The 25595-nt window shown below is 51.8% G+C and overlaps 1 protein-coding gene across 1 annotated transcript in view; it reads left to right on the plus strand.

Annotated features, from left to right (window-relative positions):
• ALK (ALK receptor tyrosine kinase) overlaps positions 1–25595 on the plus strand; it is a 202644-nt gene that overhangs the window by 145853 nt on the left and 31196 nt on the right. The window contains exons 10-20 of the mRNA XM_059078666.2: positions 2068–2199; positions 2964–3108; positions 5730–5912; positions 7160–7258; positions 7744–7896; positions 8899–9003; positions 11023–11209; positions 11900–11990; positions 12120–12184; positions 13599–13728; positions 20402–20499. Of these exons, the coding sequence (XP_058934649.2) occupies positions 2068–2199; positions 2964–3108; positions 5730–5912; positions 7160–7258; positions 7744–7896; positions 8899–9003; positions 11023–11209; positions 11900–11990; positions 12120–12184; positions 13599–13728; positions 20402–20499 (1388 nt within the window). The remainder of the gene's footprint in view (positions 1–2067; positions 2200–2963; positions 3109–5729; positions 5913–7159; positions 7259–7743; positions 7897–8898; positions 9004–11022; positions 11210–11899; positions 11991–12119; positions 12185–13598; positions 13729–20401; positions 20500–25595) is intronic.

Consider the following 25595-nt stretch of genomic DNA (forward strand, 5'->3'; position numbering starts at 1 on the left):
GCCGGGAAGGGGGAGCCAGGGATGTAGGAGGGGACTCCAGAAGTCAGGGCAAGAAAGCGAATCATGGAAAAGTGATCAGCTCCTCCAAATGCAGCTGTGGACCCAGCAAGATGCAGACTGAGAAGCGAATCTACTGTTCCCCTCCCCCCACCCCATTCAAAGGAGACGCCTAAGCCACCGGGGCAGCGGGGAATGTGCTGACTCTGGGCTCTAGTTAGACAAAGGCCATCCTGCAGCCCGACTGCCCCCTCCAGCAATCTCCAGCTATTGGTTCAAGGGAACAGGGCATAAGGAGTGGGGGTCCCACTGCTGCCAAGCAGAGGAGAGGAGGAAAGGGAGCAGGGTCGGAGGGGATGGACCTTCTTAGCACCACTGGTTCACACTGGGCACCTCCCCAATTTTAAAAAATTATTTATTTAGACTTTTTGGCTCTATCGGGTCTCAGTTGCAGCATGTGGGATCTTTCGTGGGAACGCGTGGGCTTCTCTCTAGTTGTGGCACGTGGGCTTAGTTGCCCTGTGCCATGTGGGATCTTAGTTCCCCGACCAGGGCTCGAACCTGCGTCTCCTGCATTGGAAGATGGATTCTTAACCACTGGACCACCGGGGCAGTCCCGCAGCTCTCCAATTAATAGAGGAGGGCAGGTCCAGGAAGATGGCCCAGCAAATCTCCAGTCAGGAACTGAGACTGGACACTGTCTTCTGTGCTCGGCTCTGCCTAGCTGGCAGCACACATTTCCATGCCCTGTCCCTGGAGCTGCCCTCAGAGCATGCCCCTTGCATCTCAGGCCCTCCCCAGGCAGCGGTTAGCAGGGTTTCCTTCCAGCAGACTCCATGCTACTCGGCCCCTGCCCCAGCCCTGGATGGCACTGCACATACACAGGAGAAATGTCAGCCGTCCACAGGAGCAATTCAGACCCTTCCACCCACGCTAAATCCACTCTGAAAAATATCAAATTATTTCCATCATTAAATCCAAAATGCCATAAAACAAACTGCATCTCAGCTATTTATCTGGAAATTTCTCTAGTACTCATTCCCGGCACCCCTGAGTGCTTTAGCATAAGGAGTGGCTCAAGATGAATTGCCATGTCCACTGGCTGGTTACACAGCAACTTCGATGAAAATTTGACGTTTTGTGGGCCTTTTTTCTATTAAGCGAAAGATAAGTCATTTTCCTCCAAGGTCAGGCCAATGCGTGGAGAGTTTGCCTCCGCTGCTGTGACCGACAAGCAGGGTGGCTATTCTTGAAACGCAGCCCTCTTTATTCAGCGATTCCAGGCTTCTGGGTCACAGGAATTTCCAGCATGTCCCCAGAGACTCCCAGATGCCTGGGCCCACACCAGGTGGAATAAAATCCGAGTTTGGCCTCCCACAGTTTTCTTCTCTTTACAAGATACTTCAAACTACAACTTCTCAAAAAACCTCAGTGGCTCCTCGCTGCTTAGAGAATGAAGTCCAGCTCCTTCTCTGTTTGTATTCAAGGCCTCTGTCCCGGACCTGACTGTCCCGTTAGGTTCCCTCTACCCACTCCCGCCAGCACTGTCTTACCGCGTGGGGCCTTTATCACCCCCTCTTCAGAATCCAAAGGATCCTAACAGGTCCTCCTGGACCACCTCTCTGTCCTCAGATGGACTTTTCTGAGCCAGAGAGACTCCTTATACTTTTCCCCCCAGATACTCCGCTCACCTCCTTCCCTCTGGGCTCATGCTGATCTCCTCCCCTGTAATGTCCTAATTTTCTCCCATTCTCAGTGTTTAAAAATCTCCCCATCCTTCAAGGCCCAAGTGAATGCCACCTCCCCCAGGCAGTCCTCCCTGCTCACCAGTTCAGCAACAAAGCCTCGCTCTCCCTCCTCAACTTCCCATGCATTGTCTTCTAAGCTGTCCCTGTGGTCCTTCTCCAATACTGCCCAGAGTGACAGTTATCTGTGTGTAGTTTTTGTCTCCTCAATTCAATGGCAAGCTATTTGAGAGATCGTCAGACCCTATCTTTAAACATAGAAGGTCTGTGTGCTGGGAGGTAGGGAACCCTGGGCACAAACGTGAGGTGCTTTTTGTTTCTCCAGACAAACCAACTAATCCAGAAAGTCTGCATTGGAGAGAACAATGTGATAGAAGAAGAAATCCGCGTGAACAAAAGTGTGCACGAGTGGGCAGGAGGGGGCGGAGGAGGGGGCGGAGCCACCTACGTATTTAAGGTGAGGTCCGGGTGCCAGCTTCCCCAGGGCAGTGCCTTCTCTGTGTCCTGGTGTTGGATCCTCAGGACAGACCTGGGAATGAAGCACCTCGGGTGCTCTTAGCCCCATTTAAAGTTGAGGAAACCGAGGCCCACAGGGAATATAAGGTTCCCTGTCTGTCCAGGAAAGGACAGGCCCTTCTCATGTCGATATGCCAGCTGGATTTCACCATGCAGACCTTTGCCATCCTGCTTCAGAGTCCCAGAGGGTCCCACTGTGCCCTCCTCTGTCCTAAGGTGGACTTTTCTGATGTCATCGAAAATAGGCAAAGGTTTCCTGCTGGGTCTTCCTGCAGGGACGGGGATGCTGAGGGCTTAATCTTGAAGTTGTGGGGATCAGAGCAAAGACCCCTGAGCGTGCAGAGGAAGGAGAGAGGAAGGAGAGGAGAGAGACCTGCTTCTGCACACCAGCTGCCAGACCCCTGAGGCTAGAGAGGAACTGCACGAAAGGGGCTGTATAAACAGCCTCCTGGTATTCAGATACATTTCTATCTCCTAGTGCTTTTGCTTCACGTACTGAACCTGGACTAATACACGAGCCAGGGCTTGGAGGGGATGGAAGAGCTGATGGGTTGTTGTAACATGAGATCGGGGCCCTCAGAGCACTGAGATGTCACCCACTGCCCAGCAAACACTCAGCCACGTTTAAACATTTAAATTGCTCAGGGGTCTCCAGAGTGGGAGCCCCACTCGGTTTCTCAATCTCTGAATGTCTCCCCTGGGCAGATGAAGGATGGAGTGCCAGTGCCCCTGATCGTTGCGGCCGGCGGTGGCGGCAGGGCCTACGGAGCCAAGACAGACACGTTCCACCCAGAGAGACTGGAGAATAACTCCTCAGTTCTAGGGCTGAATGGCAATTCCGGAGCCGCAGGTAAACCGCTGCAAGCCCACCCTCCCCCAGAGCATTCTCCCGGGACTGTGTGCGCTTCAGCTCGGCCGGGCGCCATCGCACACCTGTGGGCATCTTAGTCGCTGGCCCTTGAGATGCTGGGAGCTCTGGATATTGGTACCGGGATCAAGAGAGGAAGGGCAGGCCACACGCTGGGGACCCAGAGGCCCCCTTGCCAACACGGCGTTTGGACTTGCAGAAGGTCACTGAGAAAATGAGGCAGGCGGCAGCAGTCTGACCGCCAACCCAACCGTCCCTGGGTTTTACCAAATGCAACTGGATGTGAGAAGGTGGAAGAAATCTGGGCAGAGTCAGGTCCCCGGGCCCCTGTGGTTTGTTCATACTTGCGGGCCCCGGGCTGCCAGTGCACACATCTTGCTGGAAAATCTCCTTCTAGAATCTCCATGGTTGGGCTCTCTGTCTCCTTAATGAGAGCCAGCAACACAGAAATAGGGGGCAGACACCAAAGGGGATGTGAATTCTCTGATTCCTCCGAAGTCAGCCATTCAGCTTTGTATTTTCTTTTCTCCACAGTCAGATCGAGGGAGGATTTTTGAAGGCGTTTAAGATGTGAGATTAATTAAAATAAATACTCAGACTTTCTCTTCAGTTGAGAGAGAGCTAGAGATAGAAGAAAGAGGAGAAGCGGTCACAGAGAGGAATCACCACAGTGATACTTACAGTGCCCCTTACATCCGTCCAGCATGTAATAAATTACAAAGCACTTCCATATCTATTATACATGTGCTTTTCTTTTTTTTTTGGCACATGTGCTTTTCAAAACAGTCCTGTAGGGTTTTCCAAACATATCATCTCATTTTACAGAAGGGTCAACAAGCTCATTGAAAGTTGGTGGATTGTTTTTCTCAAGATGGCCAAACTGTTTCGTACTTAATCCGTTTTTTAAAACACTGTTGTTGCTGTTTTTATTTTTACGCCCATTGTTTTCTTCTCCACACATTTGCTTGAAGGCTGCAAGATAGAGTGGGGCTGGGAAACCAACTTAGCTGCGGACTGTGCAGGACGCAAGGGTAGGGTGCTCCGGGCAGGGGAAGGAGGGCAGACCTGGCATCAGGCCCGTCTCATCGTAACTTATTCACTAAGGCCCTGAATAGCCAGTAGAGCCCACTTCCGGCTAACGGCGCTGAGGGGCCTTCCCTCCACCACGTGACATCAACCACCTTGACTGGCCCCGTACCGACCCTCCGGCTGGCAAAGGGAGGCCAAACCCTTGGAGTCCTGCAGCTTCCGAAGCTGACGGAAGGTCCTCACAACTTGTCCAGGCCCTCATTTCAGCTCTGCTTGTCTCTGTTCCAGACCCAAGCTTCTTCCTGACCTCGACCTCATTTCCTGAAACCTGTGTCCCTCTTTCTAGCACCACAGTCATCCCTGCCTGCAGCTTTCCCCACCTAGATGTCCCTCCGTTGCCCCCTCTGGGTCCAGAAGAACCTTGGCCACAAGTTCTCCCCGAGGACCCTTCCGGGCAGGTTAACACTTACGGTTCCAGCAGACACACGCCCAGCCGGTTCCCACCCCCGCCCCATCATCTGCTGGAGCAGAAAGGGCTTTGGGCGTCTTCTGGAGTAAACTGCCTCTTGAAATGTCACACAAAACAATATGGGGAGACAAGGTGGGAGTGCTGGCATTTCCAGGGCCTCGGGAGAGTTGTATTGTGGTCTGCCTGTGGCCTTAAGATACAGTTACGTTCAACCTAGCTCGGTAAAAAACATTTCGTTTGCAAGAGTTCAGAGCAGGCCCAGGTGTGGGGAAGCACAGCTCCAGTTGCTGCCACTGTAGCCAGAGCAGCAGCACCTCCACCCACAGCTCTCTTTGCTCTTGACCTCAGAGCAGCTCCTTAGAAGCAGGCAGGCAAGATACCACCTGAGCTTCAGAGTGTGAGGCCTTCTGTCTGTGTGTGTCCTGCCTCACAGACGCCCAACCATCCCTCCACTTGGCGGTTTGTAAAACATTTCATACACTCCCTGTCTTCTTTGATCTTAACATCCACCCCATGAGGTGTCTCATTATCTCCAAGTGACAGGCGAGGAAACCAAGTCTCAGACCGGGGAAGTTCTTGCCTAGTAGACAATTAAAGCACTTTGGGTTATTTGGTGCCTTAATCCCGGATTCCTGCTAGGAATTTCACTGCCGTGACCTCGGCAGGGTTTTGACAGGTGGTGCTAGTTCTTTGAGATGGGAAGCAGTTAATGAAACGAAGGCCGGACGCTTCAGGAGTCGGCAGGCATAGAGGGAAGGCAGAGGCACGAGTTTAGCAGTCGTGCCGCCTGTGCCCTCCACTTCCCCCGCCCCTCACTGAGCACACTGCCGGGCTTTGGAGCCAGAGGCCTGACAAGAAGCTGGGGTACGAGGCGCTCCCGTCGGGACGTGCACGACTGTGGCCAGAGCAGCTCTCCCTCGGGCAAAGGGCACGCTCGGCCGTGGACTCTGAAGGCCCCAGGCCCCACTGAGGACAGGCCCCCTGGGCACCGGACAGGGGCAAGCACCCCTCGAAGACACTGAGTCCCGCTTCCTTCGCCAGGCCCGGCAGCTGCCCAAACCCAGGCAGCACCCTCACCTAGGCATTTCTCCGTCTCTTCCCACAGGTGGCGGAGGTGGCTGGAATGATAACACTTCCTTGCTCTGGTCTGGAAAGTCTTTGCTGGAAGGTGCCACCGGAGGACATTCCTGCCCCCAGGCCATGAAGAAGTGGGGGTGGGAGACCAGAGGGGGTTTCGGAGGGGGTGGAGGGGGGTGCTCCTCAGGTGGAGGAGGCGGAGGATATATAGGTAAAGATGATTCGCGTTCAAGGTGTCACTGCCCTCCCCTCTTAGTCCTAGGCACCTCACCTCCCTGTCCTCTCCCCGGCCCCTGCCTGCACGCCCCTGGCCCACCCCCAGTGTGGACTGTGATGTGACCGTGCACGCTTTCCTCCCAGCCCCACCGGACGAGCCAGAGGCAGGGTGTTGGCTTTCGAGCCAGCATCCCGCCTCGAGGTTTCGATAGGACAGCATCAAGATCCCATATGATTCTTGATCTCCCCCAAAGCCAATGATAAAGGGGCTTTGGCTTCCCGGCCTCTTCTCTGGGCCTCCCCCAAGGACGCACTGGAATGAGAGCCTTGGAAGCCAGACTCCTCTACCCCGTGCCTCCCTGCGGATGGCCTGGCCCGAGTCCTTGCCAAGCCCGCTCCCTGAGGACCTGGTGTGCAGCTTCTGGCCTCATGGACACCCCACACTCCCTTTCCTGCCCCAGCCCACCAGCTTCCAGAAGGGCGCCATTCTCCCTGCTGATGGGTGCTTGTCCTGAGGGCAGCTGCGGGCAGTCCCAGCCCAGCCCTTCAGCAAGCAGCTGGCCCCTGGCCCCAGCTCTCCTCTGGGCTTCAGAGCAGAGCAAAAGAGCCTTCTGAAGCTGAGAAGCATCCCCACAGACTAGGACACAATGCATGCACGTGCTGTGATGTGCTGTCTGTGTTTTGCTTTACGCCGTGTGTGAGATGCTCGTGTTGACCAGATGCTCTTCTTTTCCAAGCTGAGGGTGGGTGGGAGGAGCCCAAGGGGAGGAGCCCAAAGATAACCCAACCCCCACTGAAAGGAGGGACAGGAGCCTAAAGGCACAGGGGCCCATCCCCCCTGCCCCAACCCTGACCGGATGGGACAGGAGAGCCACTCCTCCGTGCTACTGCCCGGCCAGTCCTGGAAGAGGGGCCAAGGGGCCAACCCAGCCTGGGGAAACTAGAACTCTTCTGACTCTTGCTATCGTGGACTATTTCCTATGGGGGCCCAGCAGAGTGGTGGAGACCCCCCAGTGGGAGCTGGCCCGGAGCTGGAGGAGAAGGTGGCCCACACAGCAGGCTTCTACTGAGCCGAGCCCCAAGCGCAGCCCCTGTGCCCTGAGCCTCCCTTCCCTCCCTGCCACCCTGCCCTCGAGGCCCCTCCCTGACCCCTGACCCCGGTGCTTGCCCTGCTGACGCGCACGTGTGTCCAGACTTGGGCACCCACCTCTCTGCGTTAAACTCTCCTCTGGTTTGCCACAGGTGGCAATGCAGCCTCAAACAATGACCCCGAGATGGACGGGGAGGATGGGGTTTCCTTCATCAATCCACTGGGCATCCTGTACACCCCGGCTTTAAAAGGTACCCCCTCTGCCAGGTGGCAGAACCAGCTGCCTTAAGCCAGTTCTCCCTCCCAGCTAAAGCTCCAGGGCTACTGATGTGAGTCCAGGACACAAAGGTGTGATCGTGGGTCCCTTGCAGGCAAGTCTTCTTAGTGGTCATCTCACCAAGTTTTCTGGAAATCAGGATGTGTGATCTGATTTGCACACAGAAGGAGAAGACTGGCCAGCCCTAGGAAATGCAACAGTAATAGGCCCGGTACCCGTAGCAGCCAATCTAAGTGACCCACGTGTGGACCCTCCCACTTGCCTGCCTGTCCTCTGCCTGAGTTCCCCTCACCAGATGCGCTGTGGACTTTCCTGCACAGGCAGCGCTCCCAGTGGTAATGGGACGTAGGAGCAGGAACCAGAGAACCTGCCCTGACCAGCTGGAGACAGAGCACGGAGCCTGGGGGTGGGGTGCAGGGCGGCCTCCGCCTGAGGCTGACCCTCCCTCCTTCTCACCAGTGATGGAGGGCCACGGGGAAGTGAATATTAAGCATTACCTGAACTGCAGCCACTGTGAGGTAGATGAGTGCCACATGGACCCCGAGAGCCACAAGGTCATCTGCTTCTGCGACCACGGGACAGTGCTGGCCGAGGACGGTGTCTCCTGCATAGGTAAGGGGGTGGGGGAGGGAGCCCAGAGCTTGAGCCACAGCTGGTTTCTTTGGTTCTGGGACACCTCAGGTGCAGTTCTGTAAACTTCCTGACACCCCGTCTGCCCCCAGCACCAGTGCTCTGATGGTGGGGTGGAGGGACCTGTGTGTGAAAGGTGGGTCACGGCTCAGGAAGGAGTCGCAGGTCACCTAGTCCCACCCCAATCCCGGGTGTGACCCCCACATCCCCGCGAGGGCACCGGCCCGTCTCCACTGGACACCCCAGCGCCAGGGACCTCAGTACTCGTAAGGTACCGCGTCCCATCGGGGAGTCACAGAGCCAGACCCGTTCCTTCCAGCTTCCCCTCCTGGGCTCCCTGCTCACAGTGGCCCTTCAGGCAGACACGGCATCTGAACACAGCACTGCCGTCCTCCTCCTTCAAGTCTTCTCCACAATAAATAACCCGTTTATTTCCATCCGTTCATATGGGACACAGGTTTATGCCTCCTCCCCATCCTGGTGTTCCAGTTGTCAACGTTCCTTTTGAAATGCAGTGTCCGGGCCCAGGCACGGTGCCTTGGTGTGGTCGATGCCATTGTGCACCCGGGCTCTCCCTCCCACGCGCTGGGCCCGGTGCGCTCGCAGACAGAGAATCAATTCAGCCTCTAGAGTCTAACTGACCAGGACGCTCTGTCGCTGGGTCGTGCTGAGTCTGTAGTCATCTAAGGTGCCTGCATCTCTTCTACAGCCACTGTTGGCTCACCTTTCATCCTCATCCTGTCATGCACATTTGATGTTTTGGATCAATGTCCAGATTTTGATATTTATTCCTTTTACATATTCCCTCCCCACAAAAGCTACTGTTGAAAGTTGTAAAACCAGGACAAACCTGCTTCATGCCCTGGTCCTCTGAAAAGGATGGTGGTCCTGGTGTCCAAGGCTGGGGAGGGTCTTTCTGACTTGGGGCCTGCTCAGAGTAGAATCCGTGTGGTCATCGGTGCCCCGTGGGGACCTGTCTTCCAGTGTCACCCACCCCGGAGCCCCACCTGCCACTCTCGCTGATCCTCTCCGTCGTGACCTCTGCCCTCGTGGCCGCCCTCGTCCTGGCTTTCTCCGGCATCATGATCGGTGAGTGTCCCAGCGCCCCAGCACTTCCAAAGCGGGGCAGGGAAGGCAGATCTGACAGAACAGAATAGCATCTCAGGCTGTGCCATGGATGCTGAGGTTTCACTCTGGATGGGTGGTGATGAGGGCAGCCCAAGCCAAGCCACAACAGAAGGCCCCCTCACTCCACCCCCCTGCACATCCCTGGTTCCTAGCAGCCCCTGATTCTGAACCTCAGCCCTGCGCATAGCCTCCTGGTTGCTCAAGGAGGGGGCACTCTTCAGAGGAGATCACCATGGCTAAAGGTCAGCCCCACCCCAGACCTCCCTTTCAGCTCTCATCAGACCTGGGCTTTAGCGGGCTCTTCTAGTCTGGCCCACTTCCTGTGTCATGCCTCCAGCCCGCCCTTCCCCACTCCATGCAGAGAATGCAGAGCTGGTTTCTGAGTGTTTCCCATTAGGCCAGTGAGCCAAGGGCTGCTGACCTGCAGGTCACAGAGGGCTCTGCATGGTCCATCCAGGCTCTTCCTGCTGGAAATGCCCGCGACAGGAGGGCAGGGACCTAAGGGGAAGCAGAAGGAAAGGCCCAGCCCCGGGCAGCACTTTCAGGCCAGCCCCTCGAGGGCAGGGGATCCGGGGGTGGACAGGGAGGTGGCAGCTAATGTGATCCCCACGATGCTATCCTGCAAAGAGCAGGACGACGAGGGCTAACTGGTTGCACACTTACCACACGATGGGTGACTGACACATTGTAGTTCACCAAACCCTCAAAGAACCCTATGATCACGATCACAGTTGGCGGATTTCACAGAGGAGGAACTGAGCACACAGGAGTTGACTCACTTGCTCTGGCCCCGCCCTGTGAATCACCTCCCATGGAGTCTGCCTTATATATAGAATGTTCTCACACGTAGTAGTAACAGTGATAGTGGTCACTTGTACTGGGAGAGCTGTTTAGAACTTTCCAAAACCATTTATTTCCTCCTTTCTTTCCTCCTTTCTTTCTTCCTTCCTTTCTTTCTTTCTGTCTTTGTTTCTTTCTTTTTTTTCATGGCACTGCACGGCTTGTGGGATCTTAGCTCCCTGACCAGGGATTGAACCCACATCCCGGCAGTGAGCGCACCATGTCCTAACCACTGGACAGCCAGGAAATTCCCTCCAAAGCCATTTTATGTTGGTGAATTCATTTCATTATCACAAACCTAGGAGATGGGGAGTGGGGCTTTAGGAGACAGGGCAAGAGTTATTGTCCCTGCTTACAGAGAAGGAGACTGAGATCCAAAGAGGTCACGTGTCACTTGTCAGTGTCACAGCTTGTAATTAACAAAGGCAAAATTAGAACTCAGGTCCTCAGGCACCAGCTTAGACCCAGTTTAGAGACCTTTCACTCTGTGACGGTCTCCAGCTATGTGGCTTGGCGGTTCTTCAACTGTAGGAAACACAGGTGACCAAGAGCCCAGCTGTACTCTCAAATCCATTGCCATGCTTGCTGCACCCAGTGCCTGGGCAGAGCAGAGCTGCTAAGGCAGGCCCCCTCCTGGAGACGTGGGACTCCTCTGACAGCCAACTTCGGATCCAGAACCTAGCAAGAACCTTGCTGGAACTGAATGGCCATCTAGGGTCTTTGCTCAACCTTCCCTCACCCTGTCCTTCACATGGGGTCAGACTTTCAACACAGTATGCTGGCTTCCCAGCCTTCCTGGGTTCCCTCCCAATTATCTCTCACAGGCACTTCCCCTAATAAAATCCTTGCATGTTTAATCCTGTCTTGGGCCTGCTTCTCAGAGGACCCAAACTAATGTGCCTCTGCCCCTGCATGATAAAATAAATCTTTTCCGTTCATATGATTTTAAGCTTTACAGTTACTTTCATCTTTCAATTAAAGGTACGCTTTCACATCTGTAATCATTTTGTTGGTATGACTAAGTGTGATGGAAAGATTTAGATCCCCGTGGAGGAGCTGGAGATCCAGGAAGGCTTCCTGGAGGAGGTGGCCTGGCTGCCTGGCCCGGGCCACCTTGCGCTGACCTCCATGTGTCTGCAGTGTACCGCCGGAAGCACCAGGAGCTGCAAGCCATGCAGATGGAGCTGCAGAGCCCCGAGTACAAGCTGAGCAAGCTCCGCACTTCCACCATCATGACCGACTACAACCCCAACTACTGTTTTGCCGGCAAGACCTCCTCCATCAGTGACCTGAAGGAGGTGCCCAGGAAAAACATCACCCTCATCCGGTGAGTGCCCATCACTGTCCTGAGGGGCAGTGGAGGGTGTGGGGGAGGCAGGGAAGGGAGAGCTCCAGGGGGCCGGATATCATCCCTGCACCACGAATTCCTCTGGCAGCAAGAAGCCAGTAGAGCCACCCCTCAGGGCACCCCCAGCCCCCCCAGGGGGAGAAGGTTCAGTGTTCGGGGCCATTGGTGGGGTGTTTGCTTGTTCAACACCCCGTATACACGGGGGGTTGGTACAATGAGAGGAGGATTAGATGGGAGGAATGGGGCTCTCCTCAAAATCCACCCAAGTGCCCCTCCCCAGGCCTTGCTCCCCTCCCCACTCCCAGCTCCCAGAGCAACCTGTGCACGTGTCTGTCATTCACCAAGCACACTCCAGGGGGTGTCCGCCAGCTGTCTATGCCCCTCACCCCCGGCCCCAGGGAGCACAAGCCTCCCTGGCAGGCTTAGTCTTAGTCCCCTCTAGGTCCCTGGCAAATATTAGAGGCTCAGTAAGTGTTCACAGAAGGAATGTCCAGCCAGCATCCTGAATCCTGGCTTGGAAACTTTCTTGCCAGGTAAAGCAATGGAGGCCCAGGACTGACGAGCAAAGCCAGACTGAGGGCATTACCCTTGAGGGTGTGCGTGACCCCCTGGCTCCCGTGTGTGTCCACTAAATGTGCCCCCGTCTCATCTCACCTCCTCTTTGAACAGGGGTCTGGGCCACGGAGCGTTTGGGGAGGTGTATGAAGGTCAGGTATCTGGAATGCCCAACGACCAGAGCCCCCTGCAAGTGGCTGTAAAGGTAAGAGGTGGCTCCCTTGTGGGCCTGACCTTGGCCAGGGGTCTCTGTAAGTGTGGCCCTCTGCTGACAGCCTCTGACCTCTGTGGCTCACAGCCTCCTTCTCCTTCCCACCCTCCCTTCTGTGCCCAGACGCTGCCTGAGGTGTGTTCCGAACAGGACGAACTGGATTTCCTCATGGAAGCCCTGATCATCAGGTAACGACACAGGGAGACACCCCACACCACTGCCCCACGCCTGTAAGGGACACGAGATGTTTCTAAGCGGCACGTCTCTGAGTGAGACCAGGTTGTCCTGCAGTGCGCCCCTTCCTCTCCAACAGGAGACTCCGTAAGCTCTTAGCACGTCTTACCAGAGTGGAACCAGCCCCCAGATGGCTGTCTTAGAAAAAGAACCCAATCGATATCACTCTGCCTTCAACTAGCATCCCTGTGTCATCCACTGGTTCTTTTCCCCCTTTTCTTAAGAAACAGAGCATGCTGGTTGTCGACGGTAGAAGATACAATCCTCCTCCAGGTATCTCGTCCACCAGGTGCTTCGCCAACCCCAGCTCTCAGCTCTCGTGTAAAGGAAATGGGCCCCCAAGTGATGGAAGGCGCCCACCCTGGTCCACCCAGCTGGCCTGACCCTCCAGTTGGTGGATCTGGAGCCCCCCACTGGGAGTCTCAGTGTCCGGGGCTCTGACAGCAGATGTTGGACCTTGAGATCTGGCCAGGTTCACGCCCCCCTGGTGCACTGGGGAACCTCAAACATCCTGAAGGCTGGGGCGGCCCGAGGTCTCCCCTTGACAGAAGTGGTAGAAGGAACGAGTCCAGAGCAGTGTGTGTGGTGCACTGGGTCCATAGGAGGATAGCAGCAGGCTCAGCTCCTGCTTTAAAAATGACGTATTTTCTGATTGAGCATGTAATATGTGATGATTCAATAAAACCTGGAAAGTAGAAGAGTTGATGGAAGGAGACGCAAATCACTCCATCTCCCTACTTGGCGGTAACTAAACAGCAGTATATTTGGGTGTACAGTCACCCCGTGTGTCACCTCTGCACGCGTGCACCCACGTGGAGTCCCCTGGCCCCGCTGCCTCTCGTGGCCCGATAGGATCACATTAACAAGAAAACCCGAATCTCGAGCCCCCATGAGGAGTCCACAGTGGGATCCGTGGCCCTCTTCCTTGTTCTCTTCCACACACGGTCACCTGGCAGGTCTCACGCAGTCCCTCGGGGAAGCAGTTCCTGCAGCTTCCGCCTGAGGCCTTCCTCTGGCATCCCAAACCCCAAACGCGAATCCTGGCCAGCAGTCCGCGCCCCAGCCTTGAAGCCCTCCTCTCCCCCCGCCCCACCTTCTCACCCAAGTTCCTCCTCCACCCCCTCGCCTCCAAGCAAGTTCTTTCAAGCAGACTGAACTCCCGCCAGACCTGCCCTCTGGTTCTCCCAGCTGCTCAGCAACCAGATTATCCTCTGCTTAGGCCCAGCCTGGGACCCCTGCTTCCCACGTTTACAGAAAGCATTTACAAAATGTGGCTTCTGAAAGCATAACTCTGTACCCAGCTTTGCCCACTTCAGATTTTCCCAGGCTCGGCCCAGTTAAATTCGGTTACTCCCCTCTGCTCTGCAGCAAGTTCAACCACCAGAACATCGTGCGCTGTATCGGGGTGAGCCTGCAAGCCCTGCCCCGGTTTATCCTGCTGGAGCTCATGGCGGGCGGAGACCTCAAGTCCTTCCTCCGAGAGACGCGCCCTCGCCCGGTGAGTGAGAACCAGCCTTTCCCAGTAGCCGTGCGGGGGGACGGAGCAGGGGGCGGAAGGAGCCGGGGGGGGGGCAGCCTGGGAAGCAGCATGCTCAGTGGGACCGAGGGGGTCGGCCCATGGGCTCGGATCTGGGGGAAAGGCGGGAGAGAGGGGACAGAAGGGGGCTGATGGCCGAGCCCAGCCCCAGGGAGCTGGTGCAAGGCTTGTGCAACAGCTTCTCCAGGCTGTGTCTATTTTTATGGACTGCTGCTTGTGGGACTAGGGACAAGCACAGTGGGGGGGCTTTCACGCCAGCTGTGTCACTCACTCGGCCAACTGACTTGGGGCAGCTCACTCTGCATCCACCCGTTCTGAGCCCCGCTGTCCTCATCTCTCAAATGCGGACATCCTGACCTTGTCGTTTTACTATCAAAGTAGAGTGCTGGGGTATCTAGGAAGGTGCTGCATACAAGTTATGGTTAAAGGGCTAGAGCTGGGGGAGTGAAGAAACCTAAGTGGACCCACCCACGCCCAGGCCTGCTCGGCCATTAGACGACCTGCTTAGGACAGCCCACCCCCTCTAACCTCAGCATCTGCAACGTGAACTCCTCGGGCTAGGCTAGAACATCTCAGACAGAGATCATTTATAAAACGCGGCACACTGGGCGAGCCCGGAGCCCAGCCGTCCACTCCTGTCACTGCCGGGGTCTTCGAGAGGCCCGGACCCTGGAAACGGGAGCAGAGCAGACCCCTGAGTTAGGACCTGACTTCCCTTTAGTTGCCACTGGACCATGAGGACCACAGGGAAGACTTGTACCCTCCCCACCCCCAGGAAAGCAGAGAAAGACTGACGACCACTCTGCCACAGCAAGACCAGAACTGAACACTCTCCTCACGAGGACCCCAAGTGGTGGCGGAAACCTCGGAAGGTCACGCCTACCCCAGTCCACGCCTTCGCCCAGGCTCGGTTTAGAAACCGCATCCTTAGGAGCCTCCACAATGTTCCCGCAAGCCTCTGGGTGACCTCTCTCGGCATCTAAGAGGAATCCGATCTAACTCCTTGAGAAGATGAGTGTGTATGCACCTGAGCACACCTGGCAGGAGGAAGGGGGCTGGGGGAGGGGGAGAGAGAGCTAACCCCACCTCCTGATAAGCCTCATCTGCATTATCGTCCTCCTGCCCAGAGTCCTCACGTTTCTCACAACCACCCTATGAAGTAGATGGTACAGATCTCACCCCATTCTGGAGACGGGAAAACAGTGGCTCCGAGTGGTCACGTGAATTGCCGAGGCGCACAGGAAGTGAAGAGCTGGGACTAGAGCTCAGGTCTGGTGGCTTCTGATTCCATGCTCTCTCCAGCCTGCTGTGCTGTTTACCCTGATGGTCCCCTTTGAGAAGCCCTGAGTGCCAAGGTGAGGGTGGGTTGTTCAGACCAAATGCCGCCAGCTATGCAGGCATCTCTGCCAGGTCTGGGCACCAGCCTTGGCTTTCCCACCAGCACCCAGCCAGGCCGAGCAGTGCTGGGAAGCAGTGCCTCCGGCAGACGTCAAACAGGGAACACGTGGTATCACACTTCGGGCAGAGGCATAGCCCTGGCTTTCCCACTGGAGGTTCCTGGGGCTTTAGGACAAGAAAGTATTGTGACCTCCTTGTAAAGGGAATCTGGGAGCCCTTCACTTAGCAAGTCCGAGGACTCGCAGGCAAAGGTATCTCTCTCCCTTGATGATGAAAGAGGATTTGAATGTTGTCTCAAAGAACGAAGCACCAGCAAGCAAAGGCAGATCACTGATATCTCCACCACCTCCAGCCCCAGTGCCATCCCAAGGAGGCTCAGAGCAGGAGCCTGCTGCCAAGTTCCGACCTCTAGCTGCAGGCACCACCCGAGGGATACCCACAGCCAGGAGAAGGTCGACTCTGCTTGGGAGAGCCGCTTCTAAGGGTTAGGATCCCCCCCACCAAATCTGCCCGTTAGCCCTCGACCCTGCTCTTCTTCTGTGTGGCTCTCCCTGCCAACCACGCCCCCAGGTCTTGGTAGCACCCCAGTCTTCCTCCTTACCCCTTTACACACCCACTCGTCTCAGGTGAGCTGCTCGTTTCTGAAGTAGTGCCCACGATGGGTGATTTAAAATGTCGGATCACAGCCTCCAGAGTGACCCCGTGCAAGTGTGTTTGTAGCAGCAACTTCCGGCCGTGGGTGGAAGGGGTGGAGAGGTGGGGAGGAGGTTGCTGGGTGTCCTGCTTGATTCTCAGAACCACAAAATCCAGCTCAGTGGAGTGGGGGTCAGGTTGACCGTGAGCAAGGAGCGCGATTTGGAAGAGGACTGAGGGGGCTAATATCAGCAAATCCTACACATGATGAAGAAGGGAGGGACTGGCTGATGGACATCAGGGCCGGAGAGATACACACCCTGAGGAGAGGGTGGGCAGAGTTGTGCCTCCAGGCTGTGGAACTCACTGGATTCAAAGGCCTGAAGTCCACCGGATTCATTTGTTTGAAGTCCTTGAGTCTCTCCAGGCTTCCCTGATGATGACGGGCTGTGTGCAGGCACCGGCTGGGCACTCAGAATCAGACGAGCCCTCTGTGCTCACTTCCTGCCATCCCTGGGGCTCAGTGGCTCCATGGACCGTCAGGATAGAAGGACATGAAGTAATGATGGATATACAGACTCAGAGGACAGAAGGGGTACTTGGGCCAACCATGTCTGTCATGGAAATGAAATTCATGGGTACAGAGGAAAACATCGTTTGGTCCCAGGACCCCACCTCCTCAAGAAGGAAGGACCCTTTTAATGTCAAAATAATTTTGCAGATGCTCTCTTTATTGACCAAATTTTTATTGAGGGTTTAATATATGCCAGATGTAGGCTAGTAGCTGTCTTTTAATATCAGTTGATTCAATCGATAATGACAAAGACCATTGAGGAGTCAGTAATCTCTTTATTCAAGGTGGCGGCCATTGACTGCTATAGTGTCTATAGCTGTTTGGAACATGGTAATCCTGTAGGTAATGGCTCTAGAGACGAGGCTCAGTATAAGACGGCTTCTTGGATGTCAGAGGTGTACAGCACAGAGTTGAGAACCTCTGATTGCAACTAATGCTTAGGTTTTCATCTTTGGCTTCAACTTTGCCAAATACCAATGCTGCCTCCAAAATGCGTGGCGGGGTATTTTCTCGGCCATGTCAGGAGCCAGGAATGTGAGGGCCCAGCACCATTCACATCTCATCACTTTACAAAATGGATTTTGCCACTTTTAATATTTTGCGTCCCCTGTCTGCATTCTTTGCTTCTTCTTTTCATCTTTCCCTCTTACCTTCATATGTGTCAATTTAAAAATATATCCCTAGTTTGTTTTTCACTTGGTGAAACAGTTCCTCCCCCATGTCCTGTGACCCTTCATCTCTAAATGCAGAAGCTACTTAAGGAAGGAACAGATATCAATATTATTCTGTCTTTTATTAGTATATACATTATCCTTTGGAAATAGCCCCTCAGAAACTGTGAGCAAAGAAGTTATCCCACTTCATTGGGACTCTTTTCTCCCATGTAAAAGTAGGATATTGGTCAAAACAATGTCCCTGAAGGGAACTCTGGTACCCAGAGGTCCTACACACTCACACACATGCTCAAAAGAATTCCTTGGTCAAGCAAATTTCAGAGCCACGCAGACTCCTCTCTTATTGATTCTCAATACACATTAGCATATAGCAAAGACTCCGATAATTCCTGTGATAAAGAAACTTATTTAACCCAGGAATTCCCATGCCTGTTTGATTGAATTCCATCCCACAGCCTGCTTTGGGAAATACTGGACAAAATCCTCTCTGAGTACTGGGCAGGATACACCCATAACCATGACTGCCCGAGTTGCCAAAGGAAGCGCCGCATTCAGTGGCAAATAGGGGGAAAAACCCTGGTTCCAAGTCCTTCTTTGCCCAGGATGGATGTAAATGACACTGAGCACACTGGCTACGCTCTGCACTGCATTTTAAGTATCGGTTTTGCCACAGGATCCACACCTCCCCCACCACACACACACGCGCGCGCGCGCACGCACGCACACGCACCAGCGTGCACGCGCGCACGCACGCACACGCACCAGCACGCACGCACACGTACGCGCACGCGCACACACCCACCCACCATGGGTTACCGACTATCTGCTTCTGTGCAGACTGATTTGCGGCGCAGTTAATTTGCTCTGAGCAGCCGAAGACAGGGAGCCCAGATAAACCGGCCCGTGGGTTAATGCCTGGTAAGATTTAGTCCCTGCAGCACACCAGACTCAAGGAGCACTTGAGACATCAGTGGTCCTCGCATCCTGAGTGATGGGGGCTAAGACACAAAGAGACCTGGGGGGAGCTAGGACTGGGTCCTCTTTGGCAGGAACAGAAAGCAATTTGAAAGAGAGAGAAAAGGTTGTTCTAATACTATAGCAAGATGGATGCATATTCCCCTTGGAAATATATTACTTTCCTTTTCCCCAGGAAAAGGGGACTGTCTCTCACAGTGCCCAGTACTTCTCAGCCTGACAAGGTCCCAGGAGAAGCCCAACACAAGAGCCATTTCCCAAGACCCCACAGCACCCTCCAGGAGTAGCCCCGTCCATAACTGTAGAGCCCTCTATGAAGCACTCACTCTGTGCCTCTGACTGTAGGTCCTCCTAACAATCCAGTGAGGCCAAGAGTGTCATGCTGATTTCACAGACCAGGACACAGTGGCTTGGACAGAGGCAAAGCGGTCAGCCCCAGGTCACACAGCCAATAAGGGACGAGCAGGATGAAGCCCAGCTCAGCTCAACTGAGCACCGAAATGTGCCCTCACGGCATCTGTGTGCTGCATCTGTATTCACTTGGGTACCGTGCGCTGCGCCCATGGGTACTCCGGCCCTTCTCGGACACGCTCTCCTGAGAAACTCAGTTTTAACTCGTAGAATCCTACTTCCCCCAACCCAGATCCTTAAAGCCCAGTTCAGGGCAGTTTCGGCTCCACCCTGTTGATTGTGTGATCTGAGCCTCTCTGAGCCCTCAGCCCTCTCATCTTTAATACAGAGGTAACCTCTCTTCTCTACCGACCACACAGGATGTTGCATCAAAGGAGATCATGTCCTGGGACTTGCTCTGTTGTATGTAAGGCACTGCCCAATGGTCCATGGGCAGAGACTATTCCCCTCCCTGAGTCGTCTCCCCCAGAATTGAAGCATGCCATAGACAAACTCCTCTCTGCCTCCTTCAGACCCCTGCTATCTCTCCAAGGAGTCACGGGGAGGCCCTGATCTGTGGCCGGCATCTGGGTAAACCCTAGTTCCACTGTAATTAACCAACGAACCCCCTTGTTCACTGAACCACGGCAGCGAGCTAAGGTTTGTTCTGGAGACCATGGAAGTGGACGCTGAAGTGGACATCCATACCAGCGCTGGAGACCCAGATGAGCTATACCTGACCCCCTGCAGGGACTCCTGCCTGTGTCAAGTCCTAGGTCATGTGAACATTTCCATATCTAGAAGTGGACGAAGTTTCCTTGGGGACATGGTAAAATAGGCACAGAAGAGCACAGTGAATGTGACACTGCATGACGACGTGTTGCTGCAGACTTGGGGGTTTAGGAATATGCTAACACATATATATGGAATCTAAGAAGAAAAAAAAAAGGTCATGAAGTACCTAGGGGTAAGACGGGAATAAAAACACAGACCTACTAGAGCGTGGACTTGAGGATATGGGGAGGGGGAAGGGTAACCTGTGACAAAGTGAGAGAGTGGCATGGACATATATACACTACCAAACGTAAAATAGGTAGCTAGTGGGAAGCAGCCACATAGCACAGGGAGATCAGCTCGGTGCTCTGTGACCACCTAGAGAGGTGGGATAGGGAGAGTGGGAGGGAGATGCAAGAGGGAGGAGATATGGGGATATATGTATATGTATAACTGATTCGCTTTGTTATAAAGCAGAAACTAACACACCATTGTAAAGCAATTATACTCCAATAAAGATGTTAAAATAAATAAAATAAAAGACACCAAGAAGGGCATAGCCCTCAGAAAAGACTTCCTGGGGCTCCACCAGACTGAACGGAGGCAAAGACGGGGTGCATCTCGGGGGCAGGGGGGGTGAGGGGGCGGCAGCAACTTTCGCACAAAAGAGAATTCATGCAGAAAAGCCGGAGATGGCTCTTCAGCTGCCCAGCATTTTCTGGAAGTTTTCCTTTTTCAATCCACTTCAGCTCTAGGTCTTCAGGAAGAAAATTAATTTTTTAAAAATATTTTTAAGCATTTAACTAGAGCATTTCTAAAACATTAGCCCCCTTGATTTCCTCACAGGCCTGTTTGTACGTTTGGGGGATTCAAATGTTTACGAAGATTGAGGTGGAAGAGTGGGCAGAAAAAATGCAAAGGGGAAGGACGTCCGCCAGTCCCGGTTCCTGTGGTTTAGGGTCCCAGCCCCACTCGTATGGGAGCTGCGACCCTGTAAATGTTGCGCCCACCTGCAGAGATGGAGTCTTTGGTCCGGGCTGAGGCCCAGGCATCTGCATTTTTTAAAAGCCGCCAGTTGATTTCGAATGTGCAGCCAGGGCTGAGACCCTGGGGGTGGCGCACCTGTTTGGCCTCCTAGCAAGCGTGGGAAGCCAGTGTTTCAAGTCTTCTCTCCCCCAAGAGCTTCTCATCAGCTGGTCACTTCTGTCTGCCACAGAATCAGCCCTCCTCCCTGGCCATGCTGGACCTCCTGCACGTGGCTCGGGACATTGCCTGCGGCTGCCAGTATCTAGAGGAAAATCACTTCATCCACCGGTGAGTCTAAGTGACCTTGCTCTACCCTCACCTTCTGTATGCTTCCCTATATGTCTCAGGGGCCCAGAGCAAGCCTTCAGAGCAGAACAATAGGTCTCTCTCCGAAGCTGTTTGGATAGTTCAGCTTTGTTTGTCTTTAAGATGGTTATTACTCTACCAGGGCTTCATTTGGCCCATATGTAAAGTGGGAGCATAAAACATCCATACCAGCGCTGGAGACCCAGATGAGCTATACCTGACCCCCTGCAGGGACTCCTGCCTGTGTCAAGTCCTAGGTCATGTGAACATTTCCATAGCTAGAAAACTGGGCTCCTTAAGGGAAGTTTAAGGAGTTTATATTTTCACATATCTGACTATGGGTAACTCGAAGACAAGGACCCCGTTTTATTCATCTTCATATCACTGGCACATAGTGGGGCACAATAAATGTTTATTGGATAAATTATTTTTTTTCTAAAATACTCTGAAATGAAAAATAATGATTATTTTCTCCACCTCTGTACTTCCTTTCTTCTACTCTATATGATCCTTGGGTTTAAATGGTGTTTGCATTGGTACATCAAATCCATGTGTAATGCTACAAACATAGAGATGACACGTATTTCTTTCCGTGTGGCCATTGATGGCTTTCTCAGCAGACAGCTTGATTCTGAAACCTGAAAAGTCAAATAGATTGTTAGGCTCTTTTGCAAAGCTCTTCCTAACCATTTGCTTCTAATTTAGTAAATAACAACCTGGTGAACTGATGAACATCCATTAATCCATCAAAGAGTATAAGACATGTTCCTAATAATTAGAATATGTAATACAATGTAGAAAATGAGAGACTATGTATGAGTTTAGAAATAGAAAAGCGTGTAGATAGATAACAAGCTATGCTTCCTTCCCTAATAAAAATGGGGAAGTTGAAGATCAAGAAATACACTGGCCTAGCTTCCCAAAACCATTCCTGAAACAAGGCGAGAAGCTCACATCGGCTCATCCTTTGACTGTCACTTCATCATTTCGATCTTCAGATCTTCCTCTTGATTTTCAACCTTTCCACCTTGCAGATCATTGTGCTTGATAGAAATAACAGAAGTAAAAGAGAAGCCAGGCTCAGTTCTTTCTGTTCTCATCCAACCCTGCCATTGTTATTCTTGCCCTTTTTAATGTGTACACAACTTCCCATAAATCTCAGCGCTGGGCTTTATTGTTGTTCAGACATGACAAGGTTGTACTCTGTTTGGAATTAGTCCTTGGCTAGAGCCATCTTTCCATCCTTTGTCCACGTCCTCTAAGTCTGGGCTCACCCGAAAGCAACATGTGCCATCACCTTGGTGACTTCAGATCTCTCCCTTCACTTCACCCTGAGGTCATTTCTGCCTTAAAAAAAAAAAAAAAAAAAAAAGATTTATTTATTATTTTATTTATTTTCGGCTGCTTCAGTTCTTAGCTGCGGAACGTGGGATCTTCGTTGAGGCATGCGGGCTCTTTGTTGCTGTGCATGGGCTTCTCTCTAGTTGTGGCGTGCAGGTTTTTTCTCTCTCTAGTTGTGTCGCACGGGTTCCAGAGCACGTGGGCTCTGTAGTTTGTGGCATGCAGGCTCTCTAGTTGAGGCATGCGAGTTCAGTAGTTGTGGTGCACGGGGCCAGTTGTCCCACGGCATGTGGGATCTTAGTTCCCTGACCAGGGATCAAACCTGCATCCCCTGCATTGGAAGGTGGATTCTTTACTGCTGAACCACCAGGGAAGTCCCCGTTTCTGCCTTTATATCTCCACCCCCACATTAGTCACCAAGCATCCAGATTCTCTGACTGAAGGATCATATCCATCTTTCCTCTGACGTTTTGAAATCTGCTTTCCTAGAGGCATGATAACATGTTGACTATATCCAGTGCTGTTATTACAGATAATAAGATAACAGGATCATATTCTCTTAAGATTCTTATGGCTTCCATATCTGTAAATACTTACTGAAGGTCAGAATTAGATCCCAGAGTAATAGTTTGTTGCTCCTTTTATCTGTTTTGAGAAATGAAATTGTCAAAGATTGAATCAATAATGTATCAGATGATCTGCTTTACAAGCAAAGGGTGACTATTAGCAGAAGTTGTCCATCTCGATCAAAGCTGTTTTCTGAGGTAATTGGTTTGAAGAAAGCATCTTTTACATCTTCTAACTGGCTTGAGGTCTGTGGCACACTCCCCCAATAGGTTTACCTTAATTCTCTTTCCTCCACCCAGTGTCTGCCTTAAGATTCGCAGATTCCCATGCTCCCACACCTGCTGAATTCAGAGAGGCACTCCCTCACCAGATCCACATGTTCCCATTTTTCTATTAGATCTCTTTCCTTTGGACATGCTTTATTGCCGTTTCAAGAAATATGTGTCATTCTACCAATTCTTGATGTGTTCTATGATGTTACATTTACTTTCCTGCCATTAGATTCAAGATCAATTTTTTAAGCAACCATTCCCTGCACATCAATGGAAAGACCTTTCCGGATCCATAAATATTGTTCCTGGTCCACTTCACTATATTTCTCTTGAGAAGCAATGGCTATATCTCCTACTATTTTTTTCTTCTTTTTGATGTCATATATGTTATGCTTTTATGGTTTCCTTAGGGCATTTTATGCACCATTGCTCCTCAAAATTCAACTTAAACTTTCTGGATCAGGGCAGTGGCATTAATGACATCCATCTCCCACCCTGACCCATGTTCTAATCTCCTAAGCCATGAGGCCCTAGCCAGAGCCTATTTTTTAAAATACTATCCAGTTGTTTATTCTCCATGTCCTTCTTTCTCAGCCAAAGGTCAGAACCTTCATGAAATCAACTGAAAATGTGAAAACACCACCTGTTCCCCTCAAGGAGTACTTTTTTGTTTCTTCCCATCCAGGACTTTAATATTATTAGAAACCCATTCCAGACTTCTTCTGGCTGCATCCTTAATCCCCACATGCATGTCAGGAATGGGTTAGCAGTCAGTGAGTAGAAGTTGGTGAATCTTGGAAAGCTTCTGATCAAGGCTTACAGGTGTGCTATGGGAGAATAGGCCATCTGGAGCATAACAACCAAGAAGACAAGATAACTTTCTAACTCGAAAGAAGCGATTCTTCGGCCACATAGCTATGATGCATACAGCTTAGCAAAGGCTTTAGATAAAATCATGGATGTAAAAACCATAATGGCTTATCAAAAGCTAAAACTAGAAATATTTGGGAATACTTTGACCTACCTGAATCTGATCATGGAAATTATGCTGTTCCAGAAGACTCCTTCATCCAACCGGCAAAAAGCAACCAGCAGTCTGTACAGAACGATAGCCTAAAGCCAAACGCATTTCTTATGTCCCTCCATTATCTTCTTTTAGCTTAAGATTTTTGATAAAATAAGGATAATAATGGCACCTTGTGTCTTACAGAGTTGTGAGAATTAAATATAAAGCACATAGTGTGGCGAGCATTGCCCTCTGAGGAAGGCGCCATTAAGACCCTCATAAGCCTCAGGGTCCGGTTGTACTCTCCTTGGTATGCATCCTGGACTTTATGGTATGAACGTAAAAAAGGAGATGGCCTTTGGCCAAATCGCTCCAGGGACCTGCTCAGTTACTGGGAGTCCCTGGTTGTTCCCTAAAGCTAGGAAAAGCAACCCTGGAGGGGAAATTGGTGCCTTTGAGGGAGAAGCCGAGAAGCCAATCAACCAGCTGATGCCGATAAGGCGTGACTAAGCCGAGAAGCCAATCAACCAGCTGATGCCGATAAGGCGTGACTAAGCAAATTCCCTGCTTTAGGGGTATATATACGGCTACGCTTTGTTGTTAAACTTGCCTTGCAACCGTCAGTTGCTTGTGGTCTTCTGATCCCATACCTTGGTGCGTTCAGTTCCCTACCCCCTCTCGTCGATTGTTGCTACACTTTGAGGACCCGCCGTGGCTGGCGGCAAGTGGCGCCCGAACAGGGACAGGACAAGAGGGACATCTGAATCTCGGTAGGTGAATCCCCAGAGTGAAGAGTGAAAGTGTGGCCACATAGTGAAGTTGATAGTAACTCGGGGCAATAGTCAGAAGTAAAAAAATATGGGACAAGAAGTATCCAAGAAGCGACCAGAGATCACTGATCAAGAGAAGGAGTTGTCCACCAGTGCTTTCCAGGCTTTCACAGCTGGAAATTATGATGTCTGTCTGCAACATCTTGCCTGCCTACAAGACGATTTATAAGGTATAAGGTATTTATAAGGTATGCCCCAACAAAGACGATTATAAAATAATTTTGAATGCGGCAGTAGCTGAGTTTCTCAAAAGTAACCAGACAACAACAGATAGTTTAAGACAGACACTTAACCAACTGAAGAATCAGGTGCACTCGGCTGTTGAAGAAATGGATGGACTAGATGATCTTGAAAACAGTATGTTGTATTACAATCACGCAGTCATCCTGTATCATGTCCGACAGTATACAGAAGCCATATCCGTTGGTGAAAAACTTAATCAGTTCATAGAACCTTTTGAAGAAAAATTTGCCCAAGCAGTGTGTTTTTTGCTCGTAGACCTGTATATATTAACCTACCAAGCTGAGAAAGCTTTACATCTTCTTGCTGTTCTAGAAAAAATGATTTCACAGGGCAACAATAACAAAAATGGAAAGAATGAGACTGGTAATTACAGCAACAAAGATGGGTCTAATCATAAAGCTGAAAGTGGAGCTCTAATAGAAGCTGCAAAGTCAAAGATACTATTTTTGTGTTGAAGTATATGTAGGAGGACAAGGGACTTCACTGGCCGGCCATAGTTTAAAGGTAGTTAAAGCTGTTACAAACTTGAAGTTTCCCTCCTTTTTTCCTTCTGATTTTCCCCAATCTGATTTTGAATTCTCAAATCTGGTGCACCTTAAATTATAATAATGGTACCATTCTAATTTCTTCAGTTTCTGTTACTGATAATAGTTTGGTTTTTTATAAGCATTGGGATTTTGGGAAGTTTGCATTGTCTTATTCTTATCAACCGGTTATTACTTGTGTTACACCCTCATATGCCTTGCTAATAGGAGATTTACAGATTGTGTTTACTTCTGGTTCCTTAGGATATAATATAACTTGTCAGAATTGTATTTT

The sequence above is a fragment of the Kogia breviceps genome, chromosome 11 (assembly GCF_026419965.1).
Source record: "Kogia breviceps isolate mKogBre1 chromosome 11, mKogBre1 haplotype 1, whole genome shotgun sequence".
Lineage (NCBI taxonomy): Eukaryota > Metazoa > Chordata > Mammalia > Artiodactyla > Physeteridae > Kogia > Kogia breviceps.